This window comes from Carassius auratus, unplaced genomic scaffold (genome assembly GCF_003368295.1).
Source record: "Carassius auratus strain Wakin unplaced genomic scaffold, ASM336829v1 scaf_tig00214327, whole genome shotgun sequence".
Classification (NCBI taxonomy): domain Eukaryota; kingdom Metazoa; phylum Chordata; class Actinopteri; order Cypriniformes; family Cyprinidae; genus Carassius; species Carassius auratus.
This window is the reverse complement of record NW_020527617.1, coordinates 685720-702754: the sequence shown is the minus strand read 5'-3', so window position 1 is coordinate 702754 and position 17035 is coordinate 685720. Positions and strand designations below refer to the sequence as shown.

Genomic DNA, 17035 nt, shown 5'->3' with positions numbered 1-17035 from the left:
CGCGCATTTTTTATTATTTCAATGGGCTGCGGTGGGAGTCGAGCAGATGCTATTGAACCGCTATATCATGAGAGCTGGACCAGAGAAACCGAATCGACGTGATTTACCAATACTGATGCTGAAATCCACAACGGTGTCACTTCTACAAACTGCTTCGTTCGTGGAGAAGACAATGCAAAACTATCGGGTACATGCTGTTTTTGCTTAAATTGATAGGTTATAATATGCATACATACGGTTGAAAATATTGGCTGTTTATCTGATTTAAATACAAAAGTCTGTAGCTTTAAGATGCTGAGGTTTAATAACTTTTGTGAGATGTGTCACTTCCTCCTCAGGTGATGGTATGGAGAGCAAATCCTGTGGAGACCGGGGCAGACAGATGGTTAATGCAGGTTTTGATTTCCAGTACCTGTGCAAACCATCAAAAAACATCCTGTGGTCATGAAGTTTCAGTCACTGAATAGAAGACTCCCAGCTATTATGAAATATTACACTTTCAAAGGTCTCATGCACGATTCTTCAAACTTCAGGGTCTTGACAATGTAGCCTGACAAAGCAGACTGAAAGAACAGCTGTGTCAAAGTTCGAATAATATTAAGTCTGATTATCATTCGATATATGGTGACAGCTTCTTTGTGTTTTACAGCAGATAAGTGACTCAAAAAAAAAACATCTTTGTTTGATGCAGAGGATACACTTTGAAACCCAGAGGAATTCAGTGATATGAATTAGGAAACCATAAGCTTTAAAGAGAAATAGAGCTTCACGACATGATATCCAATTAATGCACACTTATAAATATCTCCTTGCTGAAGTTTTGTTGCAAAAGTGGGTTAAAAAGATGCATCTGATCATTAGCATGGCTAATAGAGATTTTAGTCAACCCTAATTTCTTCAGGAGTTACTGAACAAACATGTTCATAATGTTGCATAGTTATTACTCACAATTACTTATAGCTCTCATTCTTGTAAATATGCATTTAATTGACATTACAAGATATTTGCTTATTTTATATTTATTGGTGATTCAGTTTCATAGTTATGTTATTTATTTTATTTTTTTAGAAAAAAAAGTTGCATTATTCTATATACATTTAATTTTTTTATATGTCTAATATTTATTATTTCAGTTTAACTTTTAGTAATACGATTTAATTTAATAATTATTTTTTAATATGCCAAGTGCTGTAAAATCACTGGAACTACTAGATAGAGCAGTTTATTTTAAATTTCATAATAAATGTACTATTGTGTTTTAGACATTTACCATGACATTAATATGAAACATTTAATAGGGGAAAAATAACTTTTTTAATAAATGAGGCATTACCTGTGCAGGGTTTTGCATCACAAAATAGACACAGAGTATAGGCAAAGAATAGACATTGTTTAAAATACCTCTATTTATTATAGAAATATTTAACTTATCCCAAAACTATGTAAATTAATGTCAAGAACAAAGAGCACTATTGTTTCCTCTCGCCCAATAACGGGCTGAGATTTAACAATATTTATGTACATGAATTTGATTTAAACTAATCTGTTCCAAATAATCATTATGTCATCCCTTATCACCCTCATTTCACTTTAAACAATTAAACTTCAAAACCGTAAACGTAGGAAGAGTAAGTTGTAAAATACCAAATATAGAAATGCATAAACACAGTGTACTCAAAATCATATCTGATACATTGTGTAGTCACCTTCATACTCAAAAGAGGATGCAAATTTGATGCAGATTTATGTCTCTGAATTTGTTGCTCTAGAAATGAGGTGTGAAGTCTTAGTTTTTTGACATACAGAGAAAAGCTTATATGGATTTTATACTATATTAACTTAAACGAGAGAACCTGCTGTTTAAAGGGGGGTGAAATGCTATTTCATGCATACTGAGTTTTTTACACTGTTAACGAGTTGGATTCCCATGCTAAACATGGACAAAGTTTCAAAAATTAAGTTGTACGTTTGAAGGAGTATTTTTGTTCCAAAAATACTCCTTCGGTTTGTCACAAGTTTCGGAAAGTTTTTTTCCAGTATGGGTCTGTGTGATGTTAGATGGAGCGGAATTTCCTTATATGGGTCCTGAGGGCACGTCTGCCGGAAGAGCGCGCGCTCCCGTATAGCAGAGCACTGAGAGGCTGTGCACAGACATTCATTCACTGATCAGAGCGAGAGCGTCGCGAAATGTCACAAAAGAAGTGTGTTTTTGGTTGCCAGGGCAAGACAACCCTGCACAGATTACCAAAGAAAAAACAGCATTAAGGGACCAGTGGATGGAGTTTATTTTTACAGAGCATCAACGGAGTTGTGCAAGTGTCTTTGTTTGTTCCCTGCATTTCGAAGATGCTTGTTTTACAAACAAGGCCCAGTTTGATGCTGGATTTGCACATCGTTTATTTCTTAAGGATAATGCAGTCCCAACGAAAAAGGGTCACGATCGTGTGTTGGAACCGCAGGCAGTGAGTAAAACAGTGCTTCAAATATCTCTGTGTTGTTAACTTGGCTATCTGCGCGTAAGCACATCAAGTTAGCAACATGCGATGTTGTCATCAAACTGCACTTTCCACATGTACACCTTAAAAAAAAAAAAAAAGACGACATAAAGTGGAACTTAGTCATTTTCCAAAACCGCTAAGCAAATATATACAGTTTCAGTACATACCACATAGAGACGTCGTTTGCTGATGCTGCTCTTGTTAAATTTCAGCCTCTGGATCTGATTCTGGATCATAAATATACGCTGAATCTGACTGTTAGCCATGGTTTGTTTTGGACGATTTTTTTTTCTTCAAGGTAATGTCACAGCTTCCAACACTCTCAACGCAAAAGCCTACTCGCGGTACAGACTATCTTTCTCTTATAAATATAATAAAAATAAAGACTTTTTGGAGTTATGAAGGATGCAATACTACTCTATAGGTACTTTTTTATAGAGAAAGGGTTGCAAGTAGCCTAATTATGAATCAGCTTTAACTGGGCAATCTAAAACTGAATGTTAACATATTCTACAACGGGAAAAAAGGTACGCCTTCTTTCTTTGCGTGAACATTTGGGCTGCGTTATGCATATCTTCCCACATACTAGAGATAAAGGGGGGCGTGTTTGAACGAGCAGTTTTAGGGGGGTGTGGACATGTCTTAACTTTTATAAAGATCTCTTTGGATTTGAGACTTTAGTCTTTGCAACTTTACAGATCTTCTTCACGCACCAAGAACGTGGAAAGAAAAAATTAAATCGCATCATATGACCCCTTATATATATATGTCTGTGTTAACCTTTTTTTTTTTTAAACACCATTTCTAAAAGGCTAAGCGTTTAGGCTAATTTCTAAAGTTCTTACATTATTATAAAATGCGGAAAAGGTCGCCATATATGAATATTAAGATCTTCTATAATAGTTTATTTTGTCACAGGACTGACTGAGGACATGACTGACTCTAAGACCATGCGGAAAAGTCTTGTGAGCGCCTCAGAGCCGAACAGCACACAGCAGCAGCAGCAGCTCGAGGCGAGCTCAGAACAGAAGTAGCGACGCGCGCGCCGTGCTTCTAGATGACAGACCTAACATAAACAGACCTTTGCTGTCTCTTTACAACCCCAACACAGTCTCTCTCGCTCTCGGGAAGCCTGGAGAAGAAGAATGACTGACGGAGGAATGTTAATCTCGCCGTCGGTTCTCCAGGATCCTGGAGATGGGGCGAAACCCGAAGACATCAGTATGGATTGTTCGGACGGGGAAGACGACTTATGTTTGGAAGAGATTTTAACTCTGTACAGTCAACCGATCAATGAGGAGCAAGCCTGGGCCGTGTGTTATCAGTGTTGCAGGTGGTTAACCCAAAAACAGAGACGGAAAGAGACGGGTGGGAGTCCACCTGGACGGATTGCGGGTCCTGGAGATGTGAGGATCCGGAAAGACGGGACTGTTCAATTATATCAACAGAGCAGTACAGGTAACCATAATGTTTACTTGAGAAGTCTAAGCAAATGCGCAGTAAATGGCGCGCCATGAGGACAGCTGAACAGCAACGGCATTGAGACGCGTTATTTACAACTGACACGTAAATATAAGCGAAATTATGATTAATGGAGGCCATTTTTAGAAAGATAGGAGTGTGCCTAACGTTACACCTCAATTCTAGATTTACACCGATTACTTTAGGTGTTTTCCCCCCAAGAATATATATATATATATATATATATATATATATATATATATATATATATATATATATATATATATATATATATATATGCACTTTGTTTTTCTAATTTCTCATGATTTTTTAAAATCATAATTCATTGCAACACCAACCATTTCCTCTCCGTAAAACCGGTTAAATCGTGGCGACCATCGTGTCACTGTAAACAATGGGGCCATGTGATGGATACATCAGATAAGCACCTTCAGTCTTGAAGGCGAGAATAGGGACCTGTTCGGTCATCATGCATAGCCTACTTACCATATTGATTCAACATTTAGACATGATTATGTATTGTTCAGAATGCACTATTACGAAAATACCAAGTATTATTCATATAGAACATTGAACGTGCCAAACGTATCTAAATATCTGATGTTATTCTCTACTTCCAGTCATATCTAGTGCAATGTTCTAAAATATGAAACCATTATAAATTAAAATATGCCATCAGATTACAAGTTAAAATAATGTATTTTACTTGAGAACATATAGCTTGGGGCTTGGAATATAGATCTTAACTGTTTTTTTATATTTTATTATTATTATTATTTTACAAAATAATCATCATTTCAAAAAATTTATTAATTTTGAGAGAGAGGGATTTCTCAGACAGAACTAGTATAATTAAATATCACCATTATCTCATGTGGGTTCCCGAGCCTGAGGCTTTTGGGTTTGGCTTTGGGAGTCAATCTGACTGCTAGTTATAATTATTGGGATGAATGTCTCAATCATCTCACTAATAAGACATGCCTGTCAGTTATTTGAGCTTTATTTATTTATTTATTTTGCTGTTTTCTATAGCTAGTATTTAATACATTTAATTTCCAAAGGACACTTCCATAGGTTTCTTCAGCTTGAAGTCATTAGTACTAACCTGTGAATGAGCTGCAGTTAGCTGCTGATTCATCTTTAAGACAGTCGCAGTATAGTTATGCAGTTGATAGTCTACGACCCTGTTTATGCAAACTATTCTAAAGGATGAAAAGTGAAAGGATTTGTCTCCTGGTTTCTTATTAAGTAAAGAAGTGTAATGCCTAATGCCAAGCAAATAATTAGATCAGATGGTCCCTATCAGGCAAAAAAATCAATGCAAAAAGTGTCTCCCGAATTCTGCTCTCCTGGGGACGTTTGCTGGCCTGGCAAATGTGGATACATTCAAATTGTGCTGACTGACCAATGATATCAGACTGTGGGTTTCAGAACCTGCCAGTTTCAGTCGTGATCTATTCCTGATGAATAGATCTGTCCCTCAAACTGAATAAAACCATTTGAGAGTCTGTTAGAGATGTGATGTGTAAATAAGTCTGCCTCCAAGCTTTAGGCAATCCTTCACTCCTTTTATGTTATAGAGAGATTTATAGTTGCTACAACATAAACATGGAGAAAGCATGAATTTCAATTTCCAACAAGAAAACTGAAATATGAAAGTGTATGTTAGCTCTAAAGCTCCTGAGAAGTGAGAGATATAGATTAATCTTAGATAGATAATGCTTTCACTTTCTGTTATTACAAGGTGTTGTGATTGCATCGAAAGCATCAGAATATATTGCATATTTGTCACAGATGTTGTTGCTAGTATTTTCCATTAACAATGATTAATAAATATGAATTTAATAATTCATTTAAATTGATTTTAAATTAATTGTCTGGCTCCACTCAGAAATAGAAATATTTTTAAAATAAATAAATGCAGAGACATTTTTAGAAGCATGGGTTTAGACCTTTTCATATTTTTCCCAATTTTGGTTTCTTTCCTATCGAGTCAAACACCCTTGTGAATGGGTTTCCAATGATAACAACAAGATCACAATGTAAAGGATGAATTGTTTCCAATGATCTCCTTTCTTCTTCATAGGAAGATAATATTACACTACTTGTTTTCATACAACAATATAATTGGTATCTGTCTTGCACTAAAAGACAAAAGAACCTCTTCAAAAACACGTCTTTCGGGTCCAGATGGTGTATGTTAGACAGTAGGAGGATTCAGTTTCTGACTTCTTTGCACATTTTCAGTTATATTTGCGCTTTAGTTGTTGAGTGGCCGTTGCAATGACACTGGGTTCATTCATTAGTGGCAGCACTGAACTCTGCTTCTCAGCCAATCCCAGAGAAGTATTTTCTTTTAACACTGTAACATTATACCTGCAGTGCCACTGAAGGAAGGGCTAAAAGACAGACATTATTATTCTAACCCCATGTGTAGATGTTGTGTATCTCAGACTCAATGGGCACAGATTGCCTCTCTGTCTGCCTCTTATAGATCAGAGTTAAATATTTCATGTGAAGGTTGTCTGAGGTGAACCCCTGGGTCTCTCTGTGTAATATAGAAATGGGGGAGGGTCACGGTCAATTCCCCTTAAATGAAATGTATTCATGGCTGTAACACATACTACACACTCTTCTTGAAAAATGCTGTTAATTGACGGTGCTTGCTAAAGTCTGTATCTCTTTTATTAAAACATAATCATATGTATTAAGATTTAGTGCACATCTCGCTCTGCATCATTTGTGCTTTCGGAAAAAATTTTTTACTTCAAACCATGGGGCGTGTTAAGCTGTGCTATTTAGTTTTCTGATTTCTGGTTGGAATGAAAAACAAACAAAAACTCTATAGACTTGCATTGAAAGATGGACCAGAATAATACCGTATTTGGAGATTATTTTGGCTATTTTGACTTATATAACTCTATAAACCCATTCAGAACATCCTATGAAACGCATAGAAATGCATTAGCCACCACCCAGAACACCACAGCAGCCAAGTGTTCTAACAGTACAAAGTCAGATTTTTGGAAGTAATTTTTTTTTTATCCATAGATAAATTGATTTTTCTTATTTTTATAACTTATAAACAAATAAAGACAGTAGTGTTGTCAAAAGTACTGATGCCGGTACTGAAAAATGTTATGCGGATTCACAAACACCTCTGATAGGCCATTGTGTTCACATGCTCAACAGATACGATGAACACTTCACGCTCTTCACAGAGCGAGCGGTTAAAAAAAAAACCGACTGGTACCAACATTGGTACTTTTGACAGGCCCACTGTGATCTGTGAGGTTGGATAATGCTTCTGTTGAAGCCATCAGCCTGCATTTTTTTTTCAACTAACTGTTTTATATTCATTTTTTTATAATCATGTTTAATTTCTGAGGAAAGAAATCATAATCACTGATTCAAAATGAACAAATATGAATCACTGCAAAAGAAGTAACAGTCTGTTACTCCCTACACTCAAACTACTTAAAAATGTGTGTATATATATGCATATTTGGCAATAAACACAAAATACATATTACTTCTAAATACATAATCAGCATCAGTAGTTTTATAGAGTATTCCTGCATCGTATTTAATTTGATTATGCCATCACAGTACTTTTTGTAGTTCTCTCCTTCATCAAAGCCATTAAATGCAGTCTTGTACCTTGTCTTTTCTTCCGATTTTTAAATATATTTTTGCTTCATATCAAAGTTTTTAATAGTTTGATTCACCTCATAGCTTGTTGGTTTGGTTTATGGCTTATAACTCTTAAAATACTCCCTTTTTTAATTCCTGTGGGAAAAATAAATAGGAAAAATACTTCTGGAACCAAGATTGCTGAAAAAGTCCTTTTGCACTATACAGTATAGCAACCATCCAGAAGAACTTCAGTCCAACGATCCCAATAGCAGCACACTAACAACCGCCCAGAACGCCTTAGCAATGTGTTAGCAACCACTTAACAATAGGATTTATCAATTATCCAGAAATGGAAAAATCTAGCTCTACATTATATCCTGTTTTCAAATTCGTTGATGAACATAAAATTCTAACACATATGAAATATTAAGAATATTTTGAAAAAATTTGAGCATGATAATGCATATCTGATTTGTTTCTCTTTCGTTTCTCTCCTCCCCATTACAGATAAACTCATCCCGCCCAGTTCATCAATAGAGGTGAGTCATCTTTTGTTGAAGCGCCTGACTGGTTTTTGACTTTTGAGTGAAATGAGTCATTCTGTTGCTATATTTGGTAACGGGCATCAGCTTGACTAAACATCCTGAGGAAAAGGCTAGTTTTCTTCTCGGTATGGTTTCTGAAGGTTTCTAGGTGCAGTTTTTTTTTTAAACTTTTTTGCTGACTCCATGCTGCTGTCTGTGTCCATGGTGTATGTACTTGCCATTTAGGTCAGAGTGAGTGGTTTTCAGGAGTGCCTGCATCGATGGCAACCTCATTGTCTTGATGGTATTCATTAGCTGTTTGTTCTTTGTTGGTGTGACAACTATGTGGATCTCAGCCTGCCTCAAAGATGTGTTTTGGTCTCTAATGCGCCCTGCCACTTTGGGAAGTAGCCAGAGCTCTGCTGTAATCCATTTGAAAATAGTTTTCCCAAGCTTTCCAGCACCAAGAGATCTCCTGCTGTCCAACTCGAACAGAACAGGACATATTCACTGCCTTTTGATTCAGTAAACAAGAGAGTACTGTACATATAGGACTGTGCGTCTTTGCTAAAAATAGTGAATCTTTTGGCTAAATATGATAGATTTTAAAATGCCTCAGCGGTTAACAGATGGGTCCACAGGAGGGATGCACACGTGCAAGCAAGCGCCCACACATAGACTCATGCGTGGCTGTGCGTGCATGCATTCGGAGCCTTCTCTGAACGAGATTATAAACAGAGCACTAGTTGTAGACTCGTGACAGTGAATGAAAGGATAATCAAAGAGGAGAACAGCAGGGCTCTGCCTATTTGGCACACAGACACAATCTCTTCTTCAATCAGGTGGATATATAGTAAAGATAATCAATTTTTTTTTTAAACATTCATGACCTGTTTGACAACTTTCCAAAACTGGAAAAATCAACTTATTTTTTCCCTTAAAATAATGATCATTTGATATTTTCATCTATGTTGTATTTTGAATAAAATATTGAAAGTTGAAACTTCCACATCATTGCATTCTGTACTTATTCACAATTTGTACAGTGTCTCAACTTTTTTGGAATCAGGTTTGTAGATTAGTATGATCCAATTCTGAATTATTTGTTAACAAATTGGTTCCTGGGTTTATCTCATAATTAAATTTTTTATAGCTTCAGGACAATTGTTTGCACTTCTGTTTTTGAAGCTTTAAAACGTCAGGCCTTCTTCCTTGTAATGGCATGGTAAAGAGCTACTAGCACAGTTTTCGAAATATCTCCTTTTTCTCAACAGGAAAAGAAAGTCATACAGGTTTGGAACAACACAATGTTAAGTAAGTGTTTCATGTGTACAGTCAATGAGATCAGGGCTTTGGGCTAAGGCGTCTTCCTCTTCATAAAGCCTACACTGTCTGAGGGCAGTAATGAGACAGGGTGTGTGTGTGTGCTCTGTTCTGCATGACTGCACCTCTCGTAGAGCAATCATGTGATGTTGCAGTATGCATGTTTAAGAGCTCGGCCTCATTTAAGCGTTGCCTCTACACTGAATGAAGTACAAGCAAACTGCTTTTCGCCACAGACAGGCCAAACCAAAGGCCGCCTAAGTGCCCATTGAGTCAGTGACTAAAGACAGGCCTCATAAGGCATCATAATGTTCCACCTAATAATCTACAACAGAGGTAACCAAGTGATTTTATTATTACTGCAACACTTATTTCTTAGTAGAAGAGTCTATGTCAAATGCGAATGTCCAAGATACAGAAAATGATATTTTTTCTCAAAAAAAGAAAAGTTTCAATTGAATGACTCTAAAATGTCATGTGGTCTTACACACGTCTTAGTCATTATGTTATTAAAGATTTTCATTATACTTTTGTTTTTACATTGTCATCAAATATTAATTCAGAAATATCATAATGTCACAGATATAATATCATTTTTTATGACTAAAGATCACATTCGTGATGAAGATGAAGACTTCTTTGTAGACTGGACGTTATGCAAAATTTTTTAGTTTACAGACAATCTGTTATTTGTGATCAGTTAACAGTTATGCATTTGTTGTCAATGCAGAATCATATCGATCCATCTCCAAAATGCTATTGATTGGGGAAGTGCTCTCTGTTGGGCTTCATCCGGCTCACTCTGGCCTTTGGCACTTCACCCAGACAGAATGTGGCGAGCTGACCCAGTTTTCCCATTAACATGGTACTACTGGCAGGATTCAAATATGTTATAAATAGGAGAATAGTGATCACATTTAGATGCCTTGGCTTCTCACCAGGGACCTTCAGCTAAAAACTGCTGAAAGCATGGACTGAGAAATTTGTGGCTTTCCGAGAGCTTCCATAATCACTGATGTGCATTTGCCAACTGACATTAACGATTTGATGACCTTCAAGCTCTGGAGGATGAAAGACACAGTCGATCGTGACCCAGAGGCATCTTGGTTGTTTATAGAAAATTCGTAAGGATCACCAAAGAGGATTAGGTCCAAGATCCCGTTCAGTGGCTAAAGTGGGATCATCAGACCTCTTAATGAGAGTTTCTGTAAGATAAAGTACCTGTGGTAGAACCTGTCTGTGGTTCTGGTCTCAAGGGAGAGGGATCTGTAGCTGTTAGACCAGCTTTGGGTGAGGGGTACGAATGCTGAAGGTCTGTAAAACACCGGTCAAGGCCCCTGTAAATTCCCAATATAACTTCCCCTGGCTTTCATTGACTGATCTTTTTCAATATTCCATCTCTGAAATACCCCTCATTTGGCTTCCGCTTTCTCTTTTTTTTTCTGTGTGTTTGATTGGAGAACTTGTTTTTGTTTTTTTTCACTGTGAGCTTGATGCCCTCGTGGTTTAAGATCCCTGGAGGTTTTTGTTATCACTGCACAAAGCGTGTTTCTTTCACCTCGCTGCATAACTTTCCTTCCTCAGCTGACGGTGTGTGAGTGTGTCTGTGTGTAAGGATGAGGTGGAATGTGTGAGTACTTTGGCCTGATCACACACAGCCTTGACGCACAATGTTAATTTTCCCATTCGCATTTGGTGCCAATTTACGCACAACCATTACTTTATAGCCACGTAGCAAGCCTCAAATAACAAGTTGTTCTCTTATGATGTCTTGTGCCTCCTGGAAGATTCTTTGTGGTTTGTACAGTTTTAGAACACGACATAAAGTCTCTGTTGATCTCAATAGCCAGACATAATCTTGACCCATATATTTAGGTCCGTCATGATTATTACATAATAACCTGATCTGTTATGATTTGATTGTGATTATTTAAAGGAACAGTTTATTTATATTTATAAGTTAATATTAAAGTATTTTTATACTTTTTTTATACTTAATATTTTTGTAGTTGTAAGTAAAACAAGAAAACACTCCTTTCAGAGTTTTTCTACTTCAAAATATGCATGTTTAATTTGTTTCAATTGCTGTTTCTTTGTTAGTACATGTGAAATTGACTAACATTATACTAAATGAAAATGTTATGGTGGTTTATTACATTAAATTTAAGCCATGTGAAAGTGAAGAAATACTGCTTTTTATTTTTATCACATTACTGTATAGTGATGATGATAATACAAATATTGTTTATCATTATTTATTTAAATCAAATTATTTATTTTAAAGCGTTGTCATAGTAAAAAAAAAAAAAGCGATATTTAATTAGCATTTTACATGATGCAATAAAAATATTCTATTTATTATTATTGTATCATTGGAAATTATTATCATACATTTTGTTTCCGTTTCCTAATTCAGTGTGATGCACCTGCATATATTCAAGCATGCACTATAACTGATGCGAACAAAACAACTAAATCATTGCAATTACTTTTCAGACAAAGTTTCATAACTATGACGGCCCTACATATTTACATAAGGCCATGCTTTGTGTGTTTGTCGTCAGCTGAGGAAGATCACTAAATGTGTGAAGGACAGTCTATACTGAGATCGAATCAGTTTTATTCTTCACATTTCCTGAACTCCGCCCTGACGTCCTTTATTATGATTCCATCCAATGTGAAAGAAATGCTTCATGTCCTGCATATCTATGATTGGTGAACCAAGAACGGATTTGTCATTGTTTGGTTAATCAGTCATAATCTTGTCCTTGCAGAACCTTTAAAATTGTGTAAGATGCAAATTACTCAAATTAAACAAACACTGGTACATTTCTTTAAGAAACATATCTGGAATGGTTTGGCAATCCACCAATATGTTTGCTCATCCCTAACCTGTTGCTCCACTGAGAGCTTGACCAAACTTCGGAATGGCGTTGTCTAAGATGCGTTGATGAAATTTATGCTGGTTTGGCCAAGAGTCAACCTCATAAATTCACCACATCCTTCAAGGGCTGTGTCCAGCAGAGTGAGACTAATGGTTTTAGGTTTCAAATGAAACATCGTCTCCGGCCCCCTCAAACAGATCATGGGGTTCTGGATCGGACCACTTTACTTGCTCTTTCTTCAGTGCTCTCTCTCGTTCTTAATATCTTGATGAGAGCAGTAGCAGCTACATAACTATTGAAAAAGTTTGCGCTGGGTAATGTTTGAAAGTTTTTGAAAGAAGTCTGTCTCTTTTTTGAGTATACTTTAAAATATAATTTATTTTCAGCATCATTCCTCCAGTCTTCAGTGTCACATGATCCTTTAGAAATCATTCTAATATTGATTTGCTGCTTTTCTGATCACTGTCAATTTTGAAAACAGGTTACTGTTTAAAATGTTGGAAACAATGATATATTTTGTTAAAGATTCAAAACAAAAATATCTTACTCTCTTCAAACCTTTGAACAGAAGTGCATATTGTGATTTTTCTTTTTTTTTTATATATATATATTTTTTTATGATTAGAGCACTGTTTTAGCAATTATTTTTGAAGCTACATGTGCAAGAAAATAAAAAAAATGGAAGTTTATAAAAAAGTATAGCACATCCTTTTCCTTGAGTGATGTCAGAGAGAGAGATACGATCTTTCCTACATTAGGACAGTAGCAGAAGTCGTTCCCCATCAGTCTCTGTACGGGACAGTGATTCAACGTGTTCGTCTGAGGAAAGCAAATGTCCAGCTTGCTGTTGGGCTCTGGATGTAGCCCAGATCATTATGTAACCGTTCACTTTCTCTTTCATTCACTCTCATGGTGTTTTTTGTACTCCATTCTTTTACTTTTAGTGGGTCATCTCTGTGCCAGTTTAATGGATCTCTGTACTTCAGGATCCAAATGTTCCTGGGAAACAGGCCTTACATGCCAATTGAATGTAGTTTGTGTTTTTATACAGCAGTGGTCACCAACCTTTTTAAGCCCAAGATCCCTGACCTCTGTCTTTCATGAAAGACTAGATCTACCTTTCGAAGAACTGACATTAAAAGACACCCCAGATTGTGCTTCCAATTTAAGGTAATTTAGTTTAGTATTTTAATTAGTTTAGCACCGATCATGGCCGATTCAGATTTTTCTTTAACTAGCAAATTGGCTGATTCTGATGGCCTATCGGTTGCTGATTTTCTTTCTTTATTTTTTTAAGCAAATTTATTCATTGGTTATTTGTTCTGTAACAAGCAAACTGGTTTTAAACCAAAATATCTGTAGGCATTTGAAATTAGAGGCAACCACTGCATTTTAATCTTGAAAATCCCCTGAAAGATCATGAAAATTAGGATTTCCGTCACACTCCACCATCCAAAGTTAGCGTTAGCCATAACCAAGTATGGCAAATCTGACATTAATTCAACTCTTTTTTTTTTTTTCAGGTCATTTACAGTAAGCACAAAACCCAGCTAGTTGCAAAATGTTTAACCCTATAAAGCCTACTTTATCATATTTGATGTGAAAATATCAATGGCATCTAAATTATCAACATGATGAAAACTTTGCTGAAAAGCCTGATGTTCACAATCTACTTCATGCCTTCATGGCATCTGATTGATAGTTTACTGATAAAAATACAATAAACGTATGAATAACTTGCGGATGAACACTTACTTGACCGAAGCAACTTAGGTTTACTTTATTATCCATAATTTTTAGAAAAGTCATGTTAAAATATGATTATCAGTTAAATGTACAATGACAACTAGTTTTGATCATTAAACTAAGCTTTTAAATATCGTCTTACTAAGAATTTTCATTGAGGGATATAGTGAAAACTGATATTTATGTAAATAGTCTGCTGGGCTGTTTTGGAAAATCTCATTGATTTATACATATCTGCATTTCTTTTTACTTTTTAGCCTCATCTGCATCAAATTGCATGTAAGTTTTTTTTTTTTTTACTTAAATACAGTAGCTCCATTAAAAAATATAGATATATACAGAAATAGGTTTTCAAAATATTTCAAATGTGATGATTAAACATGAAAAAAATATCTTAGTTTATGGGCAAAACAAGGTCACCCATCAAATGAATGGGAATGGGAAAAGCAAAATTACCTCCCACTATTTGAGAAGTTCCCACATTTGGTTGGTGGTAAATGTGTTCATTTCTCACCCTGTTCATATAGTTTATTCATGGCTGGAACAAAAGACCACAAGACCCTTGGGCACTTCCGTCATTCCCCCATAACTAGTTTGATTCATGTGATTTTGAAGCAGCTATGTACTGTAAGTTTATCAAGGTGTGGTTGGGACCCTTGGGCGTCTGTGGTCTTGGAGCATGCGCTCCACATACATGGTCAGATATCCTGCCCTTAGTTTATTCTCAAAAACTCAACATGATGCATCCGTGTAAAATAGAGAAGAATGGCATTGTTCTGATCATCTCCAGTGGCTCATCTCCATATGATGCTGGGAAAATGGTGAAGAAACTTTGCCTTGGAGCAGTGATGTCATGTGAGAAGCGCTCCAAGAACAGTACCCTGTGTCTTCATTGTTTCGTGTAGCATGGGTCGAGCTCGAGGGAAAGGAAAACTACCATAATAAGAATTTGGACATATTGAGTTGGATGAAATATCACTCCAAAGTCAGTTTAACTAGTTGAGGTGGGAGGTCAAACCAGGTGTGTTCATATTCTTTGTCATTGAGCTGCAATGTTATATATGTGTAAGAAGAAGATATTTCAGTTCAGTTCCACATGAATGATTCTTTCCTTCCACCATCACTGATCTCTGTCTCCTCTTACAGAGAGAGTCAAACTAATTGCACAGATTCAACTGTTCAGATGGGAATATTTGCTCAGATCATCTTGGGTGAGATGAAATGAGCCTAGATTTACCAGTGTATAAAGTTAATACTTATTACTGCTGGAAATCCACCTGGTCAATGAATAACTATTAATGGAATGTTGCTATGAAAACACTTTTGAATGGTTTGGAAAGTCTTTTGGGAGGTTTATGAATATTCGTTCTCGCAGACTGATTGGCCCATTTTTTAGGTCAAGAAAGAAGAAGAGAACATCTGCCATGTTAAAAGAATCGTTCACTGAAATATGAAAAAATCTTTCATCATTTGCTCAGGCTCATGTTGCTCCAAATCTGTATGAATTTCTTTCTTCTGCTGAGTTCAAAAGAAGATATTTTGAAGAATGATGGTAGCCAAGCAGCTTCTGGTAGCCATTGACTTCCATAGTATTTTTTCTTTATTTTTCCTTCATTTTTTGTGCTTGAGGGAACTTGAGGGTGAGTACATGATGACAATATTTTTTATTTGGGTGAACTATCCCTTTAAGTACAGTTTGTCATAACACAGAACAGTTGAACTTTTTGTTACAATACCTTGAAAATAATTTTTTTTAATACTTTTTTTGGTATCACAGAGAAAAATTGCCACAACATTAAGGACCAATATCTAATGGTCTAATTTTTCTTACAACTGGGAGTAATACATAAACTCAAAATACATTTATATTCAAATGTGTATATGCAAAATAAGTCACCCTCTTTATTATTACTACTATTATTTGATTATCAAAAAGACTATTTCATATAATAATAACAATAGTGCACTATATAGTAGATTAATATTACATAATAAGTATATTATTTTAGTTTGACTTACCAAAGATAAACTCTCTTATTTTGTCGGATGTTTCTGACGAAAGATTTACAAATGCTTCTCATTGTAATAATCAAGAAATGTTTGAATATATATTTTTGACTATAACAATGCAAAGCAATCAGAAGCATCAAGGATAGCACGTTTGGATGCTATTTATCATCTTGATCAATAGCAGGAGTCTGAGGTTGCAACTAATGAATGGCTTCCATCTTGGTCTTCATAAGATATTTCATATTGTGTTTTGATGTTAATTTCTCCCCAAGTTCCCAGTGTGCTCTCTGACAATCAGCGCAGTAACCCCTGGTGAATAGACAAAAGTGGTGTGAATGAACAGTGATGAAGAGCCCGTCTCATCATGTCTCATCTTCACTGTGTTTTAGATGGTTCATCTTAACAGGGTCAGTCGTCTATAAATAAATAACAACCGACCCTAACTTATGCATAATTTTGTTCGCCTCCGTGCAGGCTGTGCTATTGATTATGCTTCAGGTCTGCCATGGATGATGTCCTCTTAATAATGTTTCTGGAATGATTCAGAAAAAAGTCTTGGAATATCCTGGAAATGACGGCCTCATTGCCTTTTATGTATGCGGGTGTGCACACATTCATTCATGCATCATGTGCTGTGAGCCACATGCCGATGCTTCAGCAGACAGCTGACTGCTGCCCACATCGGTGTAAAGGCACTGGCATGCAAACTCAATAGAGGAAACAGAGCCGTGTCTGACGGACAGACTGCTCTTGTTAGTGTCAGGATGTAGGTGTCTTGATTTATTCTGAAATGAGACTGAAGATCTGTGTGGAGATGTAAATAAGTGTCTGAAATAGATGGACATGCATTAACAGCTTTTGCTCTTCAAAGTCATCAGTTTTGTAATCAATGAGCCAGAATCACTTCTTTAATCTAATAGGTTCAATAGCT

At 36.1% G+C, this 17035-nt stretch overlaps 1 protein-coding gene across 4 annotated transcripts in view; it reads left to right on the top strand.

Annotated features, from left to right (window-relative positions):
* Window positions 1-3456: 3456 nt before the first annotated feature.
* Window positions 3457-17035, top strand: part of LOC113091830 (protein spire homolog 1-like) — a 38100-nt gene continuing 24521 nt past the window's right edge. For 2 of the 4 annotated variants that reach the window (XM_026257479.1, XM_026257476.1), the window contains exons 1-2: window positions 3459-3956; window positions 8124-8155. In XM_026257479.1, coding sequence (XP_026113264.1) covers window positions 3644-3956; window positions 8124-8155 — 345 coding nt within the window. In that variant the 5' untranslated portion in view covers window positions 3459-3643. Of the gene's footprint in view, window positions 3957-8123; window positions 8156-17035 lie in introns of all 4 variants that reach the window. The other 2 variants (XM_026257475.1, XM_026257477.1) reach the window with 2 other exon arrangements.